The sequence below is a fragment of the Naegleria fowleri genome, assembly GCF_008403515.1.
Source record: "Naegleria fowleri strain ATCC 30894 chromosome Unknown tig28, whole genome shotgun sequence".
NCBI lineage: Eukaryota > Heterolobosea > Eutetramitea > Acrasida > Naegleriidae > Naegleria > Naegleria fowleri.
This window is the reverse complement of record NW_025407960.1, coordinates 525973-543207: the sequence shown is the minus strand read 5'-3', so window position 1 is coordinate 543207 and position 17235 is coordinate 525973. Positions and strand designations below refer to the sequence as shown.

Sequence of the window (17235 nt, the reverse complement as noted above, 5' to 3'; positions counted from 1 at the left end):
AAGCAATCAAAGGGTTCAAATTACTATATATAGACACAAATATTAAAAAAAATGAATCAAAAAACCATTGGCTTCTTTTCATCGAAACCCTTTGTCGAACGATCCTTTCGTTCTCTCAATCACTCAATTTATACAAAATTTCTTCGGGATGTTGATTTCTTGAGAGAATATTATCAACCATTGCTCTCAAAAAACCTTCCAGTGAGAACCATTGGAATTGAAAATTTGAAAAGTACTACTAGTCATCATGATCATCAACCATGTCCAACAATTACATTCAAACAATTTCTTTCCAATTATTCAAATTTAGAAAGATCTGGTCCATTTAATTTAAAATTCATTGATGCTCGATTAACTGAATCTACTCTTGGATTGGCTGAAGGTTGTGATTACATTACTGTCTTTGTCAATGATAATGTTAATAGAAATGCTTTGAAATTATTAAAGTCTCAATTTGGAGTAAAATGTATTGCATTGAGATCAGCTGGATATAACAATGTGGATCTTTCAGCAGCTACAGAATTTGGCATTAAAGTGTGTCGAGTTCCAGGTAAGTGTGTTCATTCTTTTATGGAATAGACCCAATGTGAGTTCATACATTTCGAATGGTATCCACCTAATACCTGAACACATGAATTTATATAATTATATACATTATCATCTTTATTTTCTTGGAATGAATGATAATGACATGCATTTGAATGATTGATACCTGACATGATCACGATCTTGAAATGATACCTGACATGATCACGATCATTAGAATATTCACCTGGTGCTACTGCTGACTTTACAATAGCCATGATTATGGCTCTCAATAGAAAAAATACATCGAGCATTTCAAAGAATTAAGGATGGAGAATTTAGTTTGGAAGGATTGATGGGATTTGACATGAATACTAAAGTATTTGGAATCATTGGAGGTAGTGGTAAAATTGGAAAACTTGTGTGTAAATGTTTGAAAATGGGATTTGGTGCTCGAGTCATGGTCTATGATTCATTCAAAGATCCAGATTTAGTCAAAATGGGAATTGAATTTGTGGATGTATTAGATGATTTGTATGCACAAGCAGATGCCCTGTCACTTCATTGTCCACTCATTAAGGGTGTGACTGAACACATGATTAATTCCAATTCCATAAAAAAGATGAAAAAAGGTGTCATGATTGTCAATACAGCTCGAGGTGGTCTCATTGTCACTGAAGATGTGATTGATGGCTTAAAGAGTGGTCAAATTGGAAGTCTAGGACTTGATGTCTATGAATTTGAACATGAATTGTTTTTTGAAGATCGAAGAGAACAAATTATTATCGATGATACATTTATGAGATTATTAACTTTTCCCAATGTCATTGTGACACCCCATCAAGCATTTTTCACGAATGAGGCCATCAATAATATCGCACAGACTACTTTGGAAAGTTTGTACAGTTTCGAAGCAAGTGGAGGTTTCATTACACCCAATGTTTGTTTGAATGAATAATACATAATGTACAATAGTATTGTTGTTGTTAAAGATTAATATAATTCTTTGAAAGTTACTTTGAGATTCATTCACTTTGGATTCACTTAGGATTCACTCAGTTGGCCACTCACTCATCCATGAAAAATTTGCACGAAAATGTGATAAGAGGTAGTCACAACCTTATTATAATTTAGATACTCTGAATCTATTAGAGCTAGTGGTGGTTGTTCTTGTTGTTGTTGTCGGTTGAGAAGAATTGAGTAATGAATTAAATTTTTGAATCCTTTCTTGATGATTCCATTCGACTTGCTCGAGAAAATGATTCATCTTTTCAAAGAGATTATTCCACATGGAATCATGTTGTTTGGATTGACATAATTGATTGAGCCATGTTCTTTCTTGTGGTCTCATGAGTAGAGAATTTGATGGTCTGCCTTGTTGTAATTTTGAAAGTAGAATTAAAGAGAGTAATAAATGTTTCAATAACCTTTTCAAGTTGTTATGACGAATCCAAATCTCAAAATGGTTGTTTTGAATATATTCTTCAATTAAATTTTCAAAATGTTGCATTAATATTTCAAATAATTGATTATTATTAGATTGTGTCAGAAATAGATATCCATTCAATTTGTTATTTTCAAATTGTTTTGTAAAATAAGTAAGGAATGCATTGGAGGGATCACAAATAAAAGAAGTTAAATAGGATTCTTCACATTTTGAAAATTGATTCTCATCCGATGAAACACATCCTATCATAAGAAAAGTATTGTTGTCAATCAGGTTGTTCAAATATTCCACTTGAATGGTTTCCAGTGATGGATGTGATTGATAGCAATCCAATAAAAGTAAAATAACATCGCTAGTTAACCTTAGTTTTTCAAAAGAAGAAAAAAACATGGAATCCATTTCATTCCATTCTCCACAATAATGCACAATGGTTAGAGGTGGATTTTGATCCATGGTGATATTTAAATGATTAATTTCATGAATCAATGATGATGATGATGATGGTGGTGCGATCACATAATGTATGGTTGGTATATAATGAGAAATTAATTGACAAATTCGAGTTTGATTGAGAATGCTCGGAATGGTTTTTTTTAATTCAACATGACGATGATTGATCGAACGTGTATGATTCCTTTCTTGAGAGATGGGAAAAGAAATCCATCGAACACTCACTACTGGAGTTGTTGTTGTTGACAACATGATGAATCATGTTAAATATTTTTTTTGTAAGCTGTTTCAAAAATTCCAAACCCATCCAATTATGTCCCAACAAATTCCTCAAAGCAAGACCTTTCTTGTGATATTCATTTCGAATGCACTTTAAGAATTTCCAAATCACACAATAATTGACATCCTTCAATAAGATTCATATCTTCATCAAACATTTGAACACTTCTCAATTTACCTGGTCTCAATGCACTGACAGGAATAATATTTTCACAAATAAATTTGTCTGAAGAAACCTTATTCTTATCATAGATGGAAATTTGAAGAGAAGCCAATTCTGGACACACCAATTTGAATTCAAAAGTATTGTTAAATGTTGGATTCCAACCATTGTCCCATACAGTGATCGTATTATAAGATGCATGATCTCTAGGATGTCCTAAAATAGATACTTTGACATAGGGATCGACAATGTCACCTTTTTCTTTACCTTTTGGATTTGGAACTTGTTTTGCCATCACAATGGTAATTTCTTATTGGATTACATTCCATTCAATAAGATATCATAAGATGTCAATCCATTCAATAATATAATCATAGGATATATATAATAGGATTGCATTCCATTTATAGGATATGACCATCGTATGGTGATCATTCAAAAAATAAACACACATCAACCACATCAACCACACCAACTAGTACTTCTACTACTTACTGATATACTGTTTCACATGAGATTTCTCATCTGGAAATGATTCTTCAGATCCAGCACGTAATATTTTGGGTTTTAACACATATCCTGAATTGGCATTTTCCTTAAATTTAAATTCATTCATTCGATAAAAAGCACAATGTGTTTGAGTATTCAATGCAGACATGTGTACACCCATCACAAATGAACTTGTTGGATCATAATTGGATGAATCAAATCTCAAACCATGAGGATAGGATCTCGAAAAGTGATTTTGATTGAATTTGATGAGATTCATTGGTTCTTGGTTCAATAATTTTTCAACTTTCTTTTCACTTAAAGAAAACATTTTCCAACAGGGTAAATTCCAAATGGAAGGATCTTGGAAATTGGTTAATTTGGTGGTACCCAATGCAGTAATATCGGATAACTTTTGAGCAACTTTGACTCGTTTTGTTTTGACACGTGCTTGATCATGCATGACGACGAGATTTAAACGATTTGAACTATTATCAGAAGAGAAATCTTCATCTTCATCATTGGAATCCTCTGTTTCATCTTCACCAAAAACAAGTGAGTCATCGAATAGTATTGTTGTTGTTGTTGTTGGAGGTACGAGTGGTGGTGAAGAGACCACTCGAGATGAGTTCATTGTAGTAGTCGTAGTAGTCGTATTGTTCTTATTGTGGTTCATTGGTATCTTCTTATTCTTTAAAATAATTTTAAATTTCAATTGATTGGGAGATGGCCATCGAGTCATGTGTTCATCAGGCATGAATAATTGATCTCCAAATATTTTAATCATGACATTTGCCATTTTCTCTTGTCCTTCTTGATCCGCATGAACATCCAGAGAGAGAATGACTGGATATGGTGAATTCACAAATGCATAGTCATGGATGCATTGAATGACCTCTTGAAAGAGTATTTTTGAGGTTAAAGTACGACCATGATAAATGACAATATCACCACCATCACCATTCCAACAATCGAGTCTGTTGTGATTATGTGATTCAGATTGTTGTGAATATGTGAATATGTGAATTTGTTGTGATTCAGATTGTTGTGAACTACTACTACTACTACTACTACTACTACTTACTCAACACATCGAGATCCTCCCAATAAACCATTTCTATAATTTTTAACATCACTTTCACCCTTTAATTGATGTCCACTCAAATAAGTGTTGTGTGAAGAGTGAATATAGTAATCTGTGAGTGAGTGAGTGAATGAATGAGTGAATGAGAGATGATATGAAGAGTTGTATTATTTGTGTGATGAAGAGTTGTATTTGATAGACAAGAGTTCAATGGCGGCATGTTTGATATTCGAATATATGGATTCACACAATTACAACAACAACATTGTGTTTGATAAGGATCGTTGAATATATGGATTCACACAATTACAACAATTACCACATTAATTAATTACAATTACCACAACAACAATTAATTAATGACAACAACAACAAACCTGTTAATGGATAATTCATATCCTCCTCATGAAGAGTATACAGAGTTGGATTCACCAATGAATTATCACTACTAAATATAAAGGATGTGAATTCAAAGGAAGGCATTCTCAATAGTCCATCAATTTCAATAGCTCCATTCTTTTTCATCAATTCAATGACTTGACTTTCTGAAATTTGAGATTCCAATTGATGATCACGAAGGAAATTTCTAAATTCTTGAACAGTCATTAAATTGGTATTTGTACATGACATGAAGACATCTTCAACTTCATCGACCACATGCATCTCTTTAAATAGTTCAATAAATTCATTAAATTCAATAGTTCCACTCTTATCCTTATCAAACCTTTCAAAATTCTTTTTTAAATAATTAAAATTCATTTCAATATTCAATTTCTTAAATAATTTGTTAATTTCTTGAATGGAGAGTTTGTTATCATTATTTTCATCAGCAATCATCCAATATCTCATCATTAATACACTGAATGGAGGTATTTGAGTTAAATTGATCGCTCTTAACAAGTAATTGAGAGCAACAAGGAATGAAATGAATTCATTCACTTTCTTAAACACAATATCCACTTGATTAGATCCACTGAATAAGATGGTAACTGCCCAATCAGGATTGTAGATCAATGTCTTCTTTTTGGAAAGAAGATTTTCATGATACTTGTGAAAAACACCTTGTTGTGAAAATGAAGTGCCTGTGAGTACCTTTTTAATGTCCTTTAAAAGAACTGTGAAGAGACCATTGGAAAAAAAACCATTGGATATATTTCAATCAAAAACAAGGGTGTTGTTGTGGAAAAAGACCATTGGATCATTAAAGGTGAGATATTTTAATCACAAGTGACAAGGTCCAGGATTTAAAGGAAGTGCCACACAAGAAGGTAGTAGTAGTAGTAGTAGTTAGGATAATCAAAAAGATATCATTACAGAGATTTATATATTCACATCAAATCATTAGAGAGATATTCACATCGAATCAGAAACAATAGATTATTCAATCATCATCATCATTGATGAACTCTTTCGAATGTACACACGAACATGAACCACTACTTACTGTTCGCCTTGTTCTTCTTCTTCTTCTCAACTCTCAAAAAGGTTTCATTGTCATCCAATTGAATGGTATGAATCTTTGGTTTTGCAATCTTATTCTTTGATGAAACGTGAGCCTCACACATGAATCCATTTTTCAATTCTTGTAATGTTCCTTTGACTTTGGAGGAATCTCTAAAATGTTTATCAATGACAACACTCCGAGTGGTTTCAGAGAGATGAATGAGTTCAGAAATATCTTCACCATTATTGGAACCATAGTGATGTTTCACGGAGGAGGTGAGAAGATTGTGTTTCGAAGAGGAAAAGGCAGCAGATGGGTTGGAAGGTGGAGTTAATGACGATGACATTTTTTTGAGAGAGAGACAGAAAGAGATGTTTAACGAATTGCATCCAACGTGTGTCATAGTGATTGTTGCGAGTCAAGTTCATTTAGAGAGAGAAGCAATTATTTTTCGCAACGAGAAAAAGCACATGAACTTGGCATGAATTCAGTGAGAGATGAACATGGTTAATTGGAAATACATGGTTTTCTTCACAAGAAAGACAACACACCAAGTAAATGGAGGGACCCGCCAAAAGTCAACTATTTGGCGGAAATCTTTGCCCGCCAATTTTGCGATTCAAGATTTCTAGAAAAAAATTTAACGCTGCTTGCCTCGTCTCTTTCACGCAAGCCTTCACACCACCCGCACCTCCACACCTAGCTAGGCTTGTCATCCTCTCTCGATATTTTCAATTCAATCAAACTCTCTCATCGTCATTAATAATTTATTCGATCATCATCATCGGTCTCATCATCATCATCATGTATATCAAATCCGTAACGATACAAGGCTTCAAATCCTATAGAGACCAAACTTTCACTGGACAAGAGTTCTCACCATCACAAAATATCATTGTTGGTCGTAACGGAAGTGGTAAATCAAATTTCTTTAGTGCTATTTCATTTGTTTTGAGTGAAAAGTATAGTAAATTGAGAAGTGAAGAAAGACAAGCCTTTCTACACGAAGGTACAGGTAGAGGAGTTCTTTCTGCATTTGTTGAAATTGTTTTTGACAACTCTGATAATAGACTTCCAATTGACGCAAAAGAAGTTGCAATTAGAAGAACAGTCGGTTTAAAGAAAGATGAATATAGAATTGATGGTAAAGCTGTCACTCAACGAGAAGTCTTTAACTTGCTCGAATCAGCAGGTCTCAGTTCAAGCAATCCCTATTACATTGTTGAACAAGGTAAAGTTGCAACCTTGACAACAATGAAGGACTCTGAGAGATTGGAATTGTTAAAAGAAATTGCAGGTACAAAAGTTTATGATCAAAAACGTGCAGAATCTCTTAGTATTATGAAAGAAGCTGAACAGAAAAAACAAAAAATTAATGAAGCCATTGAATATGTCCAAGAACGTTTAGATGAATTAGAACAAGAAAAGGAAGAACTTAAAGAATTCCAAAAGCTTGATAAGGATAGAAGATGCATTGAATATGCAATTTTTGAACAAGAGTTAAATGAAGCTACTAAGAATTTGGAAGAAATTGAAAAGGCAAGAGAAAACCAACACAAGATTGCAAACCAATTACACATGGATAAAATGTATCTTCAACAAAAACTCAAAGATTATGAAAGAGATATCAAATTAGCCAAATTGCAGAAAGAAGCAAAACAAAAAGAAAAGGATTTGTTGGAAACCGAAAGACAAGAACTCATTCGGCAACGCACAAAGATTGATCTTGAATTAAAAGATTTCCAACAAATACATAAAGAAGATGAAACTACTCGTAAAGATGTTGAGGAAGAATTAAGAGAAGTGAACAAGAAGATTGAAGACATTACTTCTCAACTCAATGATGAAGTAATTCCTCAATATGAAAATTTATTAAGAGAAGAAAACGAAGTTGAAGAGAAACTTCAAGCAAGCGAAAGAAGAATGAACGAACTTCTAAGTATTCAAGGAAGAAAGAATAGATTCAACACTGTTGAAGAGAGAAATAGATGGTTACAACAAGAAATTGAAAAATTAGAAAAAGCTAATGCTAGTTATTCTGAACAAATTACAGTTAGAACCACAGAAACAGAAAAACTCAAAGATACACTTTCAAACTTGAATAGAATTATTGAAGAAAAAAAGAAAAGTTTTACTGAGAATAGAGCACAAATTGAATCTTTCCAAACAAGTTACAATGATCTCAAGAATGAAAGAGATTCTCTCACTAATCAAAAGAAGGAATTGTGGAAAGAACAAACAGAAACAGAAAAAGAAACTCAAAGACTTTCTGAAGAATTAAGCAGAGCTGAAAGAAAGCTGGAAATGACATTCCCTCGAACTGTCACCTCTGGTATCCACTCTGTTAGAAATATTGTGAAAGAAAGAAATATTGCTGGTGTTTATGGAACAGTAATTGAATTGATTAAGTGTGATGAGAAGTATCATCGAGCAGTTGAAGTGACCGCTGGTAATAGTCTCTTCCACTTGGTTGTTGAAAATGAAAGAGTCAGCGGTGATATTATTCAAGCTATGAACCAATCAGGAGCACAAGGAAGAGTGACGTTCATTCCACTCAATAGATTACAAGTGACAGACGTTGATGACAGTATTGCAAACTCAGAATTTGCTCCTCTTTGGAAGAAGGTCAAAACTGATTCCAAATTTGATATTGTTGTGAAACATTTGTTTGGTAAGACCTTTGTTACAAAAGATTTAGGAAGTGGTACTCAATTTGCTAAGGATCATAATGTCAATTGTGTTACATTAGCAGGTGATCAAGCAAACAGAAAGGGTACACTCACAGGTGGTTACATTGAACAACGTCAATCACGTATGGATTGTATGAAACAAATTGAAAATTTGAGAAAAGATTACAAGGAGAGTCATGACAAATCAAAGAAGCTGAAGGCATCTATTTCTGATCTCGATGATCGACTCAATACTTGTATCACAAGACTCCAAAAAGTTGAAACAGAAGTTCACAATTCAAAGAATACAATCCAACACGAGCAACAAGATCTTCAAAATCTTGAAATTCGTAAGAATAACATTGAAGATAACATTCGATCGAATGAAGAGCTATTAGTTCGATTGAAATCTTCATTGTCTGCCAATAAGGAAACAATTGATTCATATACAAAGGAGAAAGATTCTCCTCTCAGTGCCACATTGAGTACTAGAGAAAAACAAGAGCTTGACAAACTCACAAAGACTGTGAATGATCTTACGAAACAATTACAAACTGTTTCAAGAAGTAGATTAGAACAAGAAACAAAGAGAGATAGTCTGAGAATTCAATTGAACACTAATTATATTCCAAGAAAATCTGAACTTCAATTACATATTGATCATTTGCCAACAGACTCTACTTTCTCATCACAACAACGTTTATCTCAACTCCAAGGTGATAAGAAAGCAACTGAAGATAGAATTAATGATGTTACTGAATCCATTAAGGAACTTGATCAAGAAATTGATGATTTGAATGAAAAAATCAAAACAACTCAGGAACAGTTAGAAACTGAAAGAACTGAAGAAACTAAAAAGTTCCAAACTTTACAAGAAAAGGCAAATTCTCTTGAAAAGTTGTTGAACAAGAAGAAGATTTGGACTCAGAAGAGGGAAGATTGCATTAGACAAATTAAGGAATTGGGTACTCTTCCATCAGACTTTAGAAAATATTTAGAATCTGATCAAAAGACTCTGATGAAAAAGTTGCATTCCACCAATGAAAAATTGAAAAAGTTTGGACATGTGAACAAGAAGGCCCTTGATCAATATGAACAATTTAGCAATCAAAAAGATGATTTCTTATCAAAGAAGGAAGAACTAGAAAAGGGTGAGGAAGCAATTAATCAATTGATTGAAGTTTTGGATCGAAGGAAGGATGAAGCCATTCTCAGAACCTTCAAACAAGTTTCACAGAATTTTGAAGAAATTTTCCAAACTCTTGTTCCTGGAGGTCATGCTTCTCTCACCATGAAATCCAAAAAAGGAGAAGGTGAGGAAGAGGAAGAAGATGAAACAGATGAAACATCCGAAGTGGATCAATTCACAGGAGTATCCATTAAGGTTTCATTCATGTCGAGCGGTGAAACAGAAGAAGAACAATCTTACCATCTCATGCAACAACTTTCTGGTGGTCAAAAATCACTGGTAGCACTTTGTCTGATCTTTGCCATTCAACGTTGTGATCCTGCTCCATTCTATTTGTTTGATGAAATTGATGCTGCTCTTGACTCTGCATATAGAACAAGTGTTGCTAAAATGATTGAAACACTTGCTGAGAAGGAAAAGATTCAATTTATTACTGCAACTTTTAAATCTGAAATGTTGGAATCTGCTGAAAACTTTTACGGAATTTCATTCAAGAATAAGATTTCTTCCATTAAGAAGATCACGAAGGAAGAAGCATTGCGAGTTTTACAAGAAGAAGAACGACTGGGAGGTGCTCAAGTCCAACCAGGAGAAGAACGACCTCTCACTCCACCAACACATGACGACCACATGGACGATCGAGAGGACTAGAATTTACCTCTTTTTTTGTGATTCCAAAATTGTTCCAGAGATTCCTTATTTATTATCTTTCGAAAAAGAAGATCTTTCTTGTATACTCATAAGAATGATTAAAAAAAACACTCTCATTTATATTTACACAATATTTTCGAACCTAGTGTTTGGATCCAAACAACAACGAACTGCAATGAGTTCACTCCTGAGCATGCTTGGGGATCTGTTGATTGAAAAACTTCTCTTTCACTTCTTGGCTTGTTTTCTTTTTCTGTCGAGCACTTTTTGTTCGAAATCCCTGTCAAACTTTAAGAAAAACCCATTTGCATGCTCAAAGAATATTCGTTCAATATTCTCTCGTTCTTCTTCTGAGTATAAAATTTCAGAGTCTGAAAAGTCGAGATGATCCACCAACTCTAATCGAATACTATCTAACTGTGTTAATGTACTCGGAGATAGGTTAATATACAATCTCCATTCAAAGGTATAGAGCTTTCGTGTGAGAGAAGAGATGTCATTCTTAGGTTTTGGAAGGGCGGTTGTAGACACTGAACTTTTCTTAAGGGAAACAGGTTGAGAAGCCGATGGAAGAGAAGGATAGGATTGTGAGTGGGAAGTGTGATCAAAGGCATGGCTTGTAACACGTTCTTTTCTTCGATGACACACTGTGACACCTCCATTTTTGTTAATTAAAATGTCAATAAACCAATATCCAGAATCTACAATGCAATTCAGCAGCAACATGATGTTAGACTTATTCTACAATAATGTAATGCACATACCCTTATATCTAAATAATTGACCTAGTTGTTTCTTTAAAGCAATGACAGCAGGAGCAATAATTGATTGATTACATAATTTTAAAACAGTCACAACGGGCGATTCTTCTCCGAAATAATTCAACATAAATTGCTCTAGACTTTGAAAATTATTTAAATTCACTTCTTTTTCAAACATGTGACAACTTAGAGATGCAATGTGATTTCCGTTAGTACAACATGTGTGACATTGTTCATTTCGATTCTCATTGATGGATTCAATTTCTTGAACCAAAACTGTCAATATCGAATGTATCACTCGTGTAAACTTATTTTCAAATTTAATGTCATCTTCTCCATTCTCAATGTCGTCGTCTTCTTTGTTTAGATCTTTAATTCGATAATTCAAGAGTTGTAATTCGTCTATATTAGGATAGGAAAACATTTGATCTGTTGAAAATGTATTGACTTCGAATATACTAATCTTGTTGCATAATCTCAGTAAATCTTTAGCAACAGGTAAATCACAAAGTTTTCTAAAAGTGTCAATCAATTGGATGATATCATATATCGATAAAAACATATTCATTGACATACATACTGTTGAAATATATTCCTCACAGATTCTCCGACGTGTACACCATCGACTTGTGATGAGGTGTCAATGGTCAATGGTGATGTCTTTTTTGCTTCTTTGGTTTGTTTAGTTCCCATTATTGGAATGGTGTATGGTAGTGGTAACAACAAAAACTGAAATGTTTTTCAAAATGATGTGTTTGTTTGAAACTGAAATGTGTGGTTCTTGTTGGTGGTGATTCTCGATGATGATAACGATGAAGAAGGAATGATGATGACGACGAAGAGAGTGATAGGGCGGTGCGTTGTAGGAAATTTCACAACGTTATTTTGAGAGTGTTTGTTTTTTGGAATTTGTTGAAACACAAGAGTTGAATCATAAAGGTACGTCGTTGTTATATATAATTTGAAAATGTTGAAGAGAATCGGTTCTTGCGTGGTGTGCATACACACTCTGTATCGGAGGAATGAATTGCTGGCAGTTGTCACTATTTTTAAAAATGGTAAAACAAGAATCTATCGGAAAGAGACTCAAACCTCTTCTTGTTTTGGACTTGAATCGTTCTTTTTCATTCCTGTGAGTCCAAAAGAATTCACTGACTGAAAATATTCAGAATTTATTGGGTCTCTTCTCCTTCATTCATGAAGCGCCAATTTAGTGAAATAATTTTGTTCAAACGCGGATACTTCATGAAGCATAAATGAAATCGATCAATGATGATTCGACAAGATATATTTCGCTCACAATAATAATTACAGGCATTTTGTTCAACACCAATTACACCGAGTAATTATCAACCTTTTCTTCAAAACAATGTTCTACAACCACATGTTTCGTACTACCATCAGTCTCACTGTAATCAATATTCTTAATATTAAGCACAACTTTTGATCCTTCTCGAATATCATTTGGTACTCGATTCTCTCTCATCTTTTTAATGGTGGAAGGCCATCCTAGTAACTCAAACGAAGAAGCTTCTGCTTCAGGTAATGTATTCAATACCAATTCTATCATTTTCACTTCATCATATTCCACTAAATGAACTGGAACTGTCTTATCAAGAGATTGAATATAAACATTGCTCATACCCTTTCGCTTTTTAACGACTTGTCCAATGACACGACTAGCATTTTGAGAATTGTTTCGTTGAAATTCTTTTTGTAAGTGATCTTTTCGTGCCGCTTCTCTTTTTTGTCTTTCAATAATCATTTCAGTCTCTGCTAAATCCTTCTCAAATGCTTGAATTTCTGAATTAATTTGTTTGATTTCTTTTTCAGTGTATGCAATTTTAGATTCATCAATATATTTTGTTTGTTGTTCAAGCAAAGAAACAAATTGCAAGTGAGTAGCAAGATCTGAGTATCTTCTTAGAGGAGAAGTAAATCTAATGTAGGACGTAGTAGAAGGGAATAAATGTTGTAAATGATGTTGTTTGATATGAGCTTCCAAAATACTGTTTGCGATGGTCATGATGATTGTCACCACTTCTTTTGAGGGCGATGCTATTGAAGGTCTTGGTATTTTGATCACCTTATCAATATCCACAGCCACATCATACACATCAGTTAATATTCTTGTTGTCTCGTTCATGGACTTTTTGCTTTTTGGAAGTCTTTTTTTGATATATTGGCTATAAATATTGTCCACCATGTTATAGGTATAGAGTTCAATATTACCAAGAATACTTCTATAAAATTCATATCTATCTAATTTGAAATCATAACCAATTTTAGAAAATTGCATTTCCAAAGTCAAAGCCAAGTTCTCTCTATCTGGGTTGAGGGTAGCAGCTCTAATGGCATTTGGGTGAAGCATTAGTCTCAATCTATTCTTTCCATAAAGAGTCCTCATCTTGGATCTAGCTTCAACCTCTAATGGACTATTCTTTGTAATAAATGATGAAATATCGCAAACATGAACAAAAAGTTTAAATCCATTTGGAGTTGGTTCAATAGAAACGGCATCATCATAGGCTTGAGTAGTAAAGTCGTCAATGGCAATAGCTTTGAAATGGCGTAAATCTCTTCTGGTGGGATTAACTCTCTCCTTCTCAATGATGGAATGGCTGTTGTCAATAAGAAATTGAGAAAGTCTTTCAGATTCCTTTGAGAAGGGTTTGAAGAATGAAGGAAATATTTCTTTCACTCTCCTTGAACAAATGTCTATGGATTCATAGGATGGACCTTCATCAGCCAGGAATGAGGCAGATGTTTCAAGTTGTAAATGTCCTACAGCATGGAGAAACAGTGCAGCACCTTTTCTTGTTTTTGGATAACCAAATGTTTCTAAAATTGTGTTGATGAGTCCCCTATTCTTTTCCGTCTCGTTGTTAGACAGCATGAAGAATTCAATCTTTCTCAAAATTGGAACATCAATGATTGGATCCCATTTAGTGGGAAGATGGAGATTTAAACTAGTATAATTAGCAAAGAGAGCCTGATCTACAAATTGCTTCTTCAACTTAAATTCATTGACTTCATGAATTCTTCTTTGAGCTCTTTTTACAAAATCTTTAATTCTCATTTGGCTAGCATCAGTTTCAATCACCATATACTTGTTGGATCTTGTATCAAATTTAAAGCATCCAGAATATTCGAACAAATAAAAAGCAATATAACGAGTAACTAAAGAAGGAACCTCCGAATCAAATAATTCCCCTGCAAGAGAGGATGATGTAAATCTTCTTCCTGATGTATAAGCCTCAATTAATAAATTTTCTAACCGAAGTTCAAAATCAACGTAATAATTCTGATCCAACACTGTAGAGTTGGCTTTCTCTTTGACTTCCTTTAAATCATTAAATGTGATGAGAACATTTGTCCACTTTTCAATAATGGTAACATCTTTGTGTTTCAGCTTGTCCGATAATTTAATTGTAGTAGAATCTTCCTGATGGATAACAAATTCTTTTTCATCTAACAATCCCAATCGTACAGATTCTGTAGCTTTGTCATAAAACTCAACAATACATCCCCTAACGTTGTTTTCTTCGAGGTACAAGCTGTCGTCATCATTGAGGTTGTCTTCCAGAGTTTGGCTCTTCTGTTGCTCTGTTTTCTTTGTGCTTTGCACGAAGAGTGATGTTCTGTACGGACGTTGTTGTTGTGTCAAGTAGGAACAATTCGTAGGAAGTCGTTGTGATTGGTCCACTGTGGATGACACTGAAGACCCTTCTTTCATTAACATTATTGAATCGGAACTGGATAATCCCATTCGGCTGATGCCAGAGTTATGGTTGAGCAGCAACAGCCTTCTTGATGCTTGCCTCGAGAACAACGGCTTCATCATTTTTTTGATTGATTCATTCACAATTCAAACGAGAGAAGAAGAAACACGGAATGTGTTGAACAAAAATTTTATTGAGGAATGAGTGAATGTGCATATTCACTCACTCGTTCAGAACAGATAATTAGTCAATTATTCAATTAGAATTGATTGGAAGAAGAAACTCCACTAATAAGGGTTGAGTTGGATAGAATTTCTCCTATTCCTAAACTCACACGATTGCGTGCAATCTCTCCAGAAGCACCAGCTTTTGGACTTCCATGTTGAATACCAGATGAAGTTCGATGCAAAGATCTAAGTGCCTCTTTTCTGATCTTTTTCAACTCGTATGAAATATCATCAATAGCTCCAATCATTGCATCCAATTGTTCCACATTATTCCTATTAATTTTTGCACTCTTTTTGGCTAGTTTGCTGAAAATAACGCCAAATCCATAAGTGAGGTATGTGACAACATGATTCACTAAGACATTGTTGATGTAGTATGGAACATTCAAGGTCTCTAATTTTGGAATAATCCATTGATGTAATACATAGATTGGAGCATGAGAAGAAACTACGAGAAGCAACAGAGAAATTACTTTGATTTCGGGATAAAAAGGAACTAAATTGTGAAGAAGAGAATAGAAAATGTTCTCCAGTGAGAGGAAAGCAGCCATCACGCACCAGTACATGAGCCATCTTGTTGATTCTTGGGCATTCCTAGTTGAAAGAGCCTTGTAACTATGATAACTTGCAAATACATTACAATTAAATCTATTTATGATTTAATAAACAATAATAATTTAGAAACCGAAATGAAGAAGGTCAATAGAGATATCAATCATCAATTATTATAATTAATCAAAATAATATAATAATTGATTTAAAAATCATCATCAATAGCAACACCAATAACACAATAGGATTATTTCGTTGAGTACAAATTCTGTTGTAATACTCAGAAACCTACAATGTCAGTGATCCGATAAAGCACCGCAACCCCCAAGGCAAGAAAAACATTTTTTATCCTTGATTTGGGATCTGTAATACTTCGTCATCGGGCCATTCTGAAATTTGGATGGAAACTTCTTCTTTGAACGTTGCGTTGTGAATGCGATCAGTAGAATAGTGATGATGGTTGTATTCGATATTTACTATTAAAAGCCTTCCAAAAACCGTTACACAAAAAATTCTTACGGACACAAGAACTGATGCCATCAAAATTGAAGGACCTTCAAAAAAAAACAACAAAGACATCATCATTGTTGTGCATTTGAATCATTATTTCTTTTAGCTTCGGAGCATCATTATAAATGCTAAGCACATTGTTCAACACCATACGACAACAAATTATTGGACACTTCCAGTCGAGTGTTCCTACGACAGCAACCACTCAAAGACCTGTATTGGCTTCTCTCAGTCATCATCATCATGGCTCCAAGGCATCATGCCATCATCATGACACACATACGACCTGTTTGCCATCTTTCCCATCATTGCCAACCACTTCTCTGTCCTCCTATTCCTCAAACAACATATTTGTCATTTGTGTCGATGGCAATATTGGTGTTGGTAAAAGCTTGTATTGCCATCTTATCCAACAATTTATTAAGCGAGAATTCAATGATATTCCACTGTGTCATGTGATTGAGAGTGTTGAGAAGAATATTGATTTATTCAAACTCTATCTCTCCAACCAACGTGAATATGGTCTTGAATTTCAAAAATGGATTATTATAGACAAGGTCGAGCAATTTGTCGAACAGTACAAACAAACAAACTCGAAGCGAATGATTGTGCTCATGGATCGATCCCTGTTGGCTGATCGTCATGTGTTTGTTCGGAATTTAGTAGAGAAGAATCTCATGACATCAGAGCAACATGCCAGCTATGTTGAATATTTCGAACATTTGTTAGAGAAATATCCAAGAAACTTGTTTTATCCTGATTTTCATATTGTCATTGATGCTTGTATTGATACTGCTCTTGAAAGGATTAACCGAAGAAACAGAGTGGGAGAAAGCTCAGTCTACACCAAAGATTATTTGGATATGATTGAGAGATTCCACAAGGATATGTATCAATTGTTGGCTGAAAATAATAATAATGGTGTGAATAGAAAGTTGTACAGATTTGATAACAATACCAATCACAACATTACATCCATTGATCAGATTCCAAACCTATTTCGATCGATGCCATCTGTCTCTTCAGACTAAATCTGTACATAAAAGCTCACCAAGTTATTTAATGTGCTGATC

General features: G+C 34.1%; 9 protein-coding genes across 9 annotated transcripts; 4 read left to right on the top strand and 5 right to left on the bottom strand.

Annotated features, from left to right (window-relative positions):
- Positions 1–51: 51 nt before the first annotated feature.
- On the top strand, positions 52–852 carry FDP41_002066 (uncharacterized protein; the record flags this gene model as incomplete). Its single annotated transcript, XM_044705220.1, has 2 exons — positions 52–550; positions 764–852. The coding sequence occupies 2 exons, from the start codon at positions 52–54 to the stop codon at positions 850–852; spliced, it is 588 nt and encodes a 195-aa protein (XP_044563709.1).
- A 40-nt stretch (positions 853–892) lies between these two features.
- Positions 893–1483, top strand: FDP41_002065 (uncharacterized protein; the record flags this gene model as incomplete). Its single annotated transcript, XM_044705219.1, has 1 exon — positions 893–1483. The coding sequence occupies one exon, from the start codon at positions 893–895 to the stop codon at positions 1481–1483; it is 591 nt and encodes a 196-aa protein (XP_044563708.1).
- A 165-nt stretch (positions 1484–1648) lies between these two features.
- On the bottom strand, positions 1649–2425 carry FDP41_002064 (uncharacterized protein; the record flags this gene model as incomplete). Its single annotated transcript, XM_044705218.1, has 1 exon — positions 1649–2425. One exon carries the CDS (start codon positions 2423–2425, stop codon positions 1649–1651), a length of 777 nt encoding a protein of 258 aa, XP_044563707.1.
- A 353-nt stretch (positions 2426–2778) lies between these two features.
- FDP41_002063 (uncharacterized protein) lies at positions 2779–6227 on the bottom strand (the record flags this gene model as incomplete). The annotated part of the gene is made up of 5 exons (XM_044705217.1): positions 2779–3173; positions 3360–4330; positions 4438–4549; positions 4815–5552; positions 5882–6227. The coding sequence occupies 5 exons, from the start codon at positions 6225–6227 to the stop codon at positions 2779–2781; spliced, it is 2562 nt and encodes an 853-aa protein (XP_044563706.1).
- A 458-nt stretch (positions 6228–6685) lies between these two features.
- FDP41_002062 (uncharacterized protein) lies at positions 6686–10390 on the top strand (the record flags this gene model as incomplete). The annotated part of the gene is made up of 1 exon (XM_044705216.1): positions 6686–10390. The coding sequence occupies one exon, from the start codon at positions 6686–6688 to the stop codon at positions 10388–10390; it is 3705 nt and encodes a 1234-aa protein (XP_044563705.1).
- Positions 10391–10618: 228 nt separating this feature from the next.
- FDP41_002061 (uncharacterized protein) lies at positions 10619–11844 on the bottom strand (the record flags this gene model as incomplete). The annotated part of the gene is made up of 3 exons (XM_044705215.1): positions 10619–11091; positions 11155–11666; positions 11732–11844. The coding sequence occupies 3 exons, from the start codon at positions 11842–11844 to the stop codon at positions 10619–10621; spliced, it is 1098 nt and encodes a 365-aa protein (XP_044563704.1).
- Positions 11845–12484: 640 nt separating this feature from the next.
- Positions 12485–14995, bottom strand: FDP41_002060 (uncharacterized protein; the record flags this gene model as incomplete). Its single annotated transcript, XM_044705214.1, has 1 exon — positions 12485–14995. One exon carries the CDS (start codon positions 14993–14995, stop codon positions 12485–12487), a length of 2511 nt encoding a protein of 836 aa, XP_044563703.1.
- Positions 14996–15132: 137 nt separating this feature from the next.
- On the bottom strand, positions 15133–15994 carry FDP41_002059 (uncharacterized protein; the record flags this gene model as incomplete). The annotated part of the gene is made up of 2 exons (XM_044705212.1): positions 15133–15748; positions 15945–15994. The coding sequence occupies 2 exons, from the start codon at positions 15992–15994 to the stop codon at positions 15133–15135; spliced, it is 666 nt and encodes a 221-aa protein (XP_044563702.1).
- Positions 15995–16287: 293 nt separating this feature from the next.
- On the top strand, positions 16288–17193 carry FDP41_002058 (uncharacterized protein; the record flags this gene model as incomplete). The annotated part of the gene is made up of 1 exon (XM_044705211.1): positions 16288–17193. One exon carries the CDS (start codon positions 16288–16290, stop codon positions 17191–17193), a length of 906 nt encoding a protein of 301 aa, XP_044563701.1.
- Between the last annotated feature and the right edge of the window lie 42 nt (positions 17194–17235).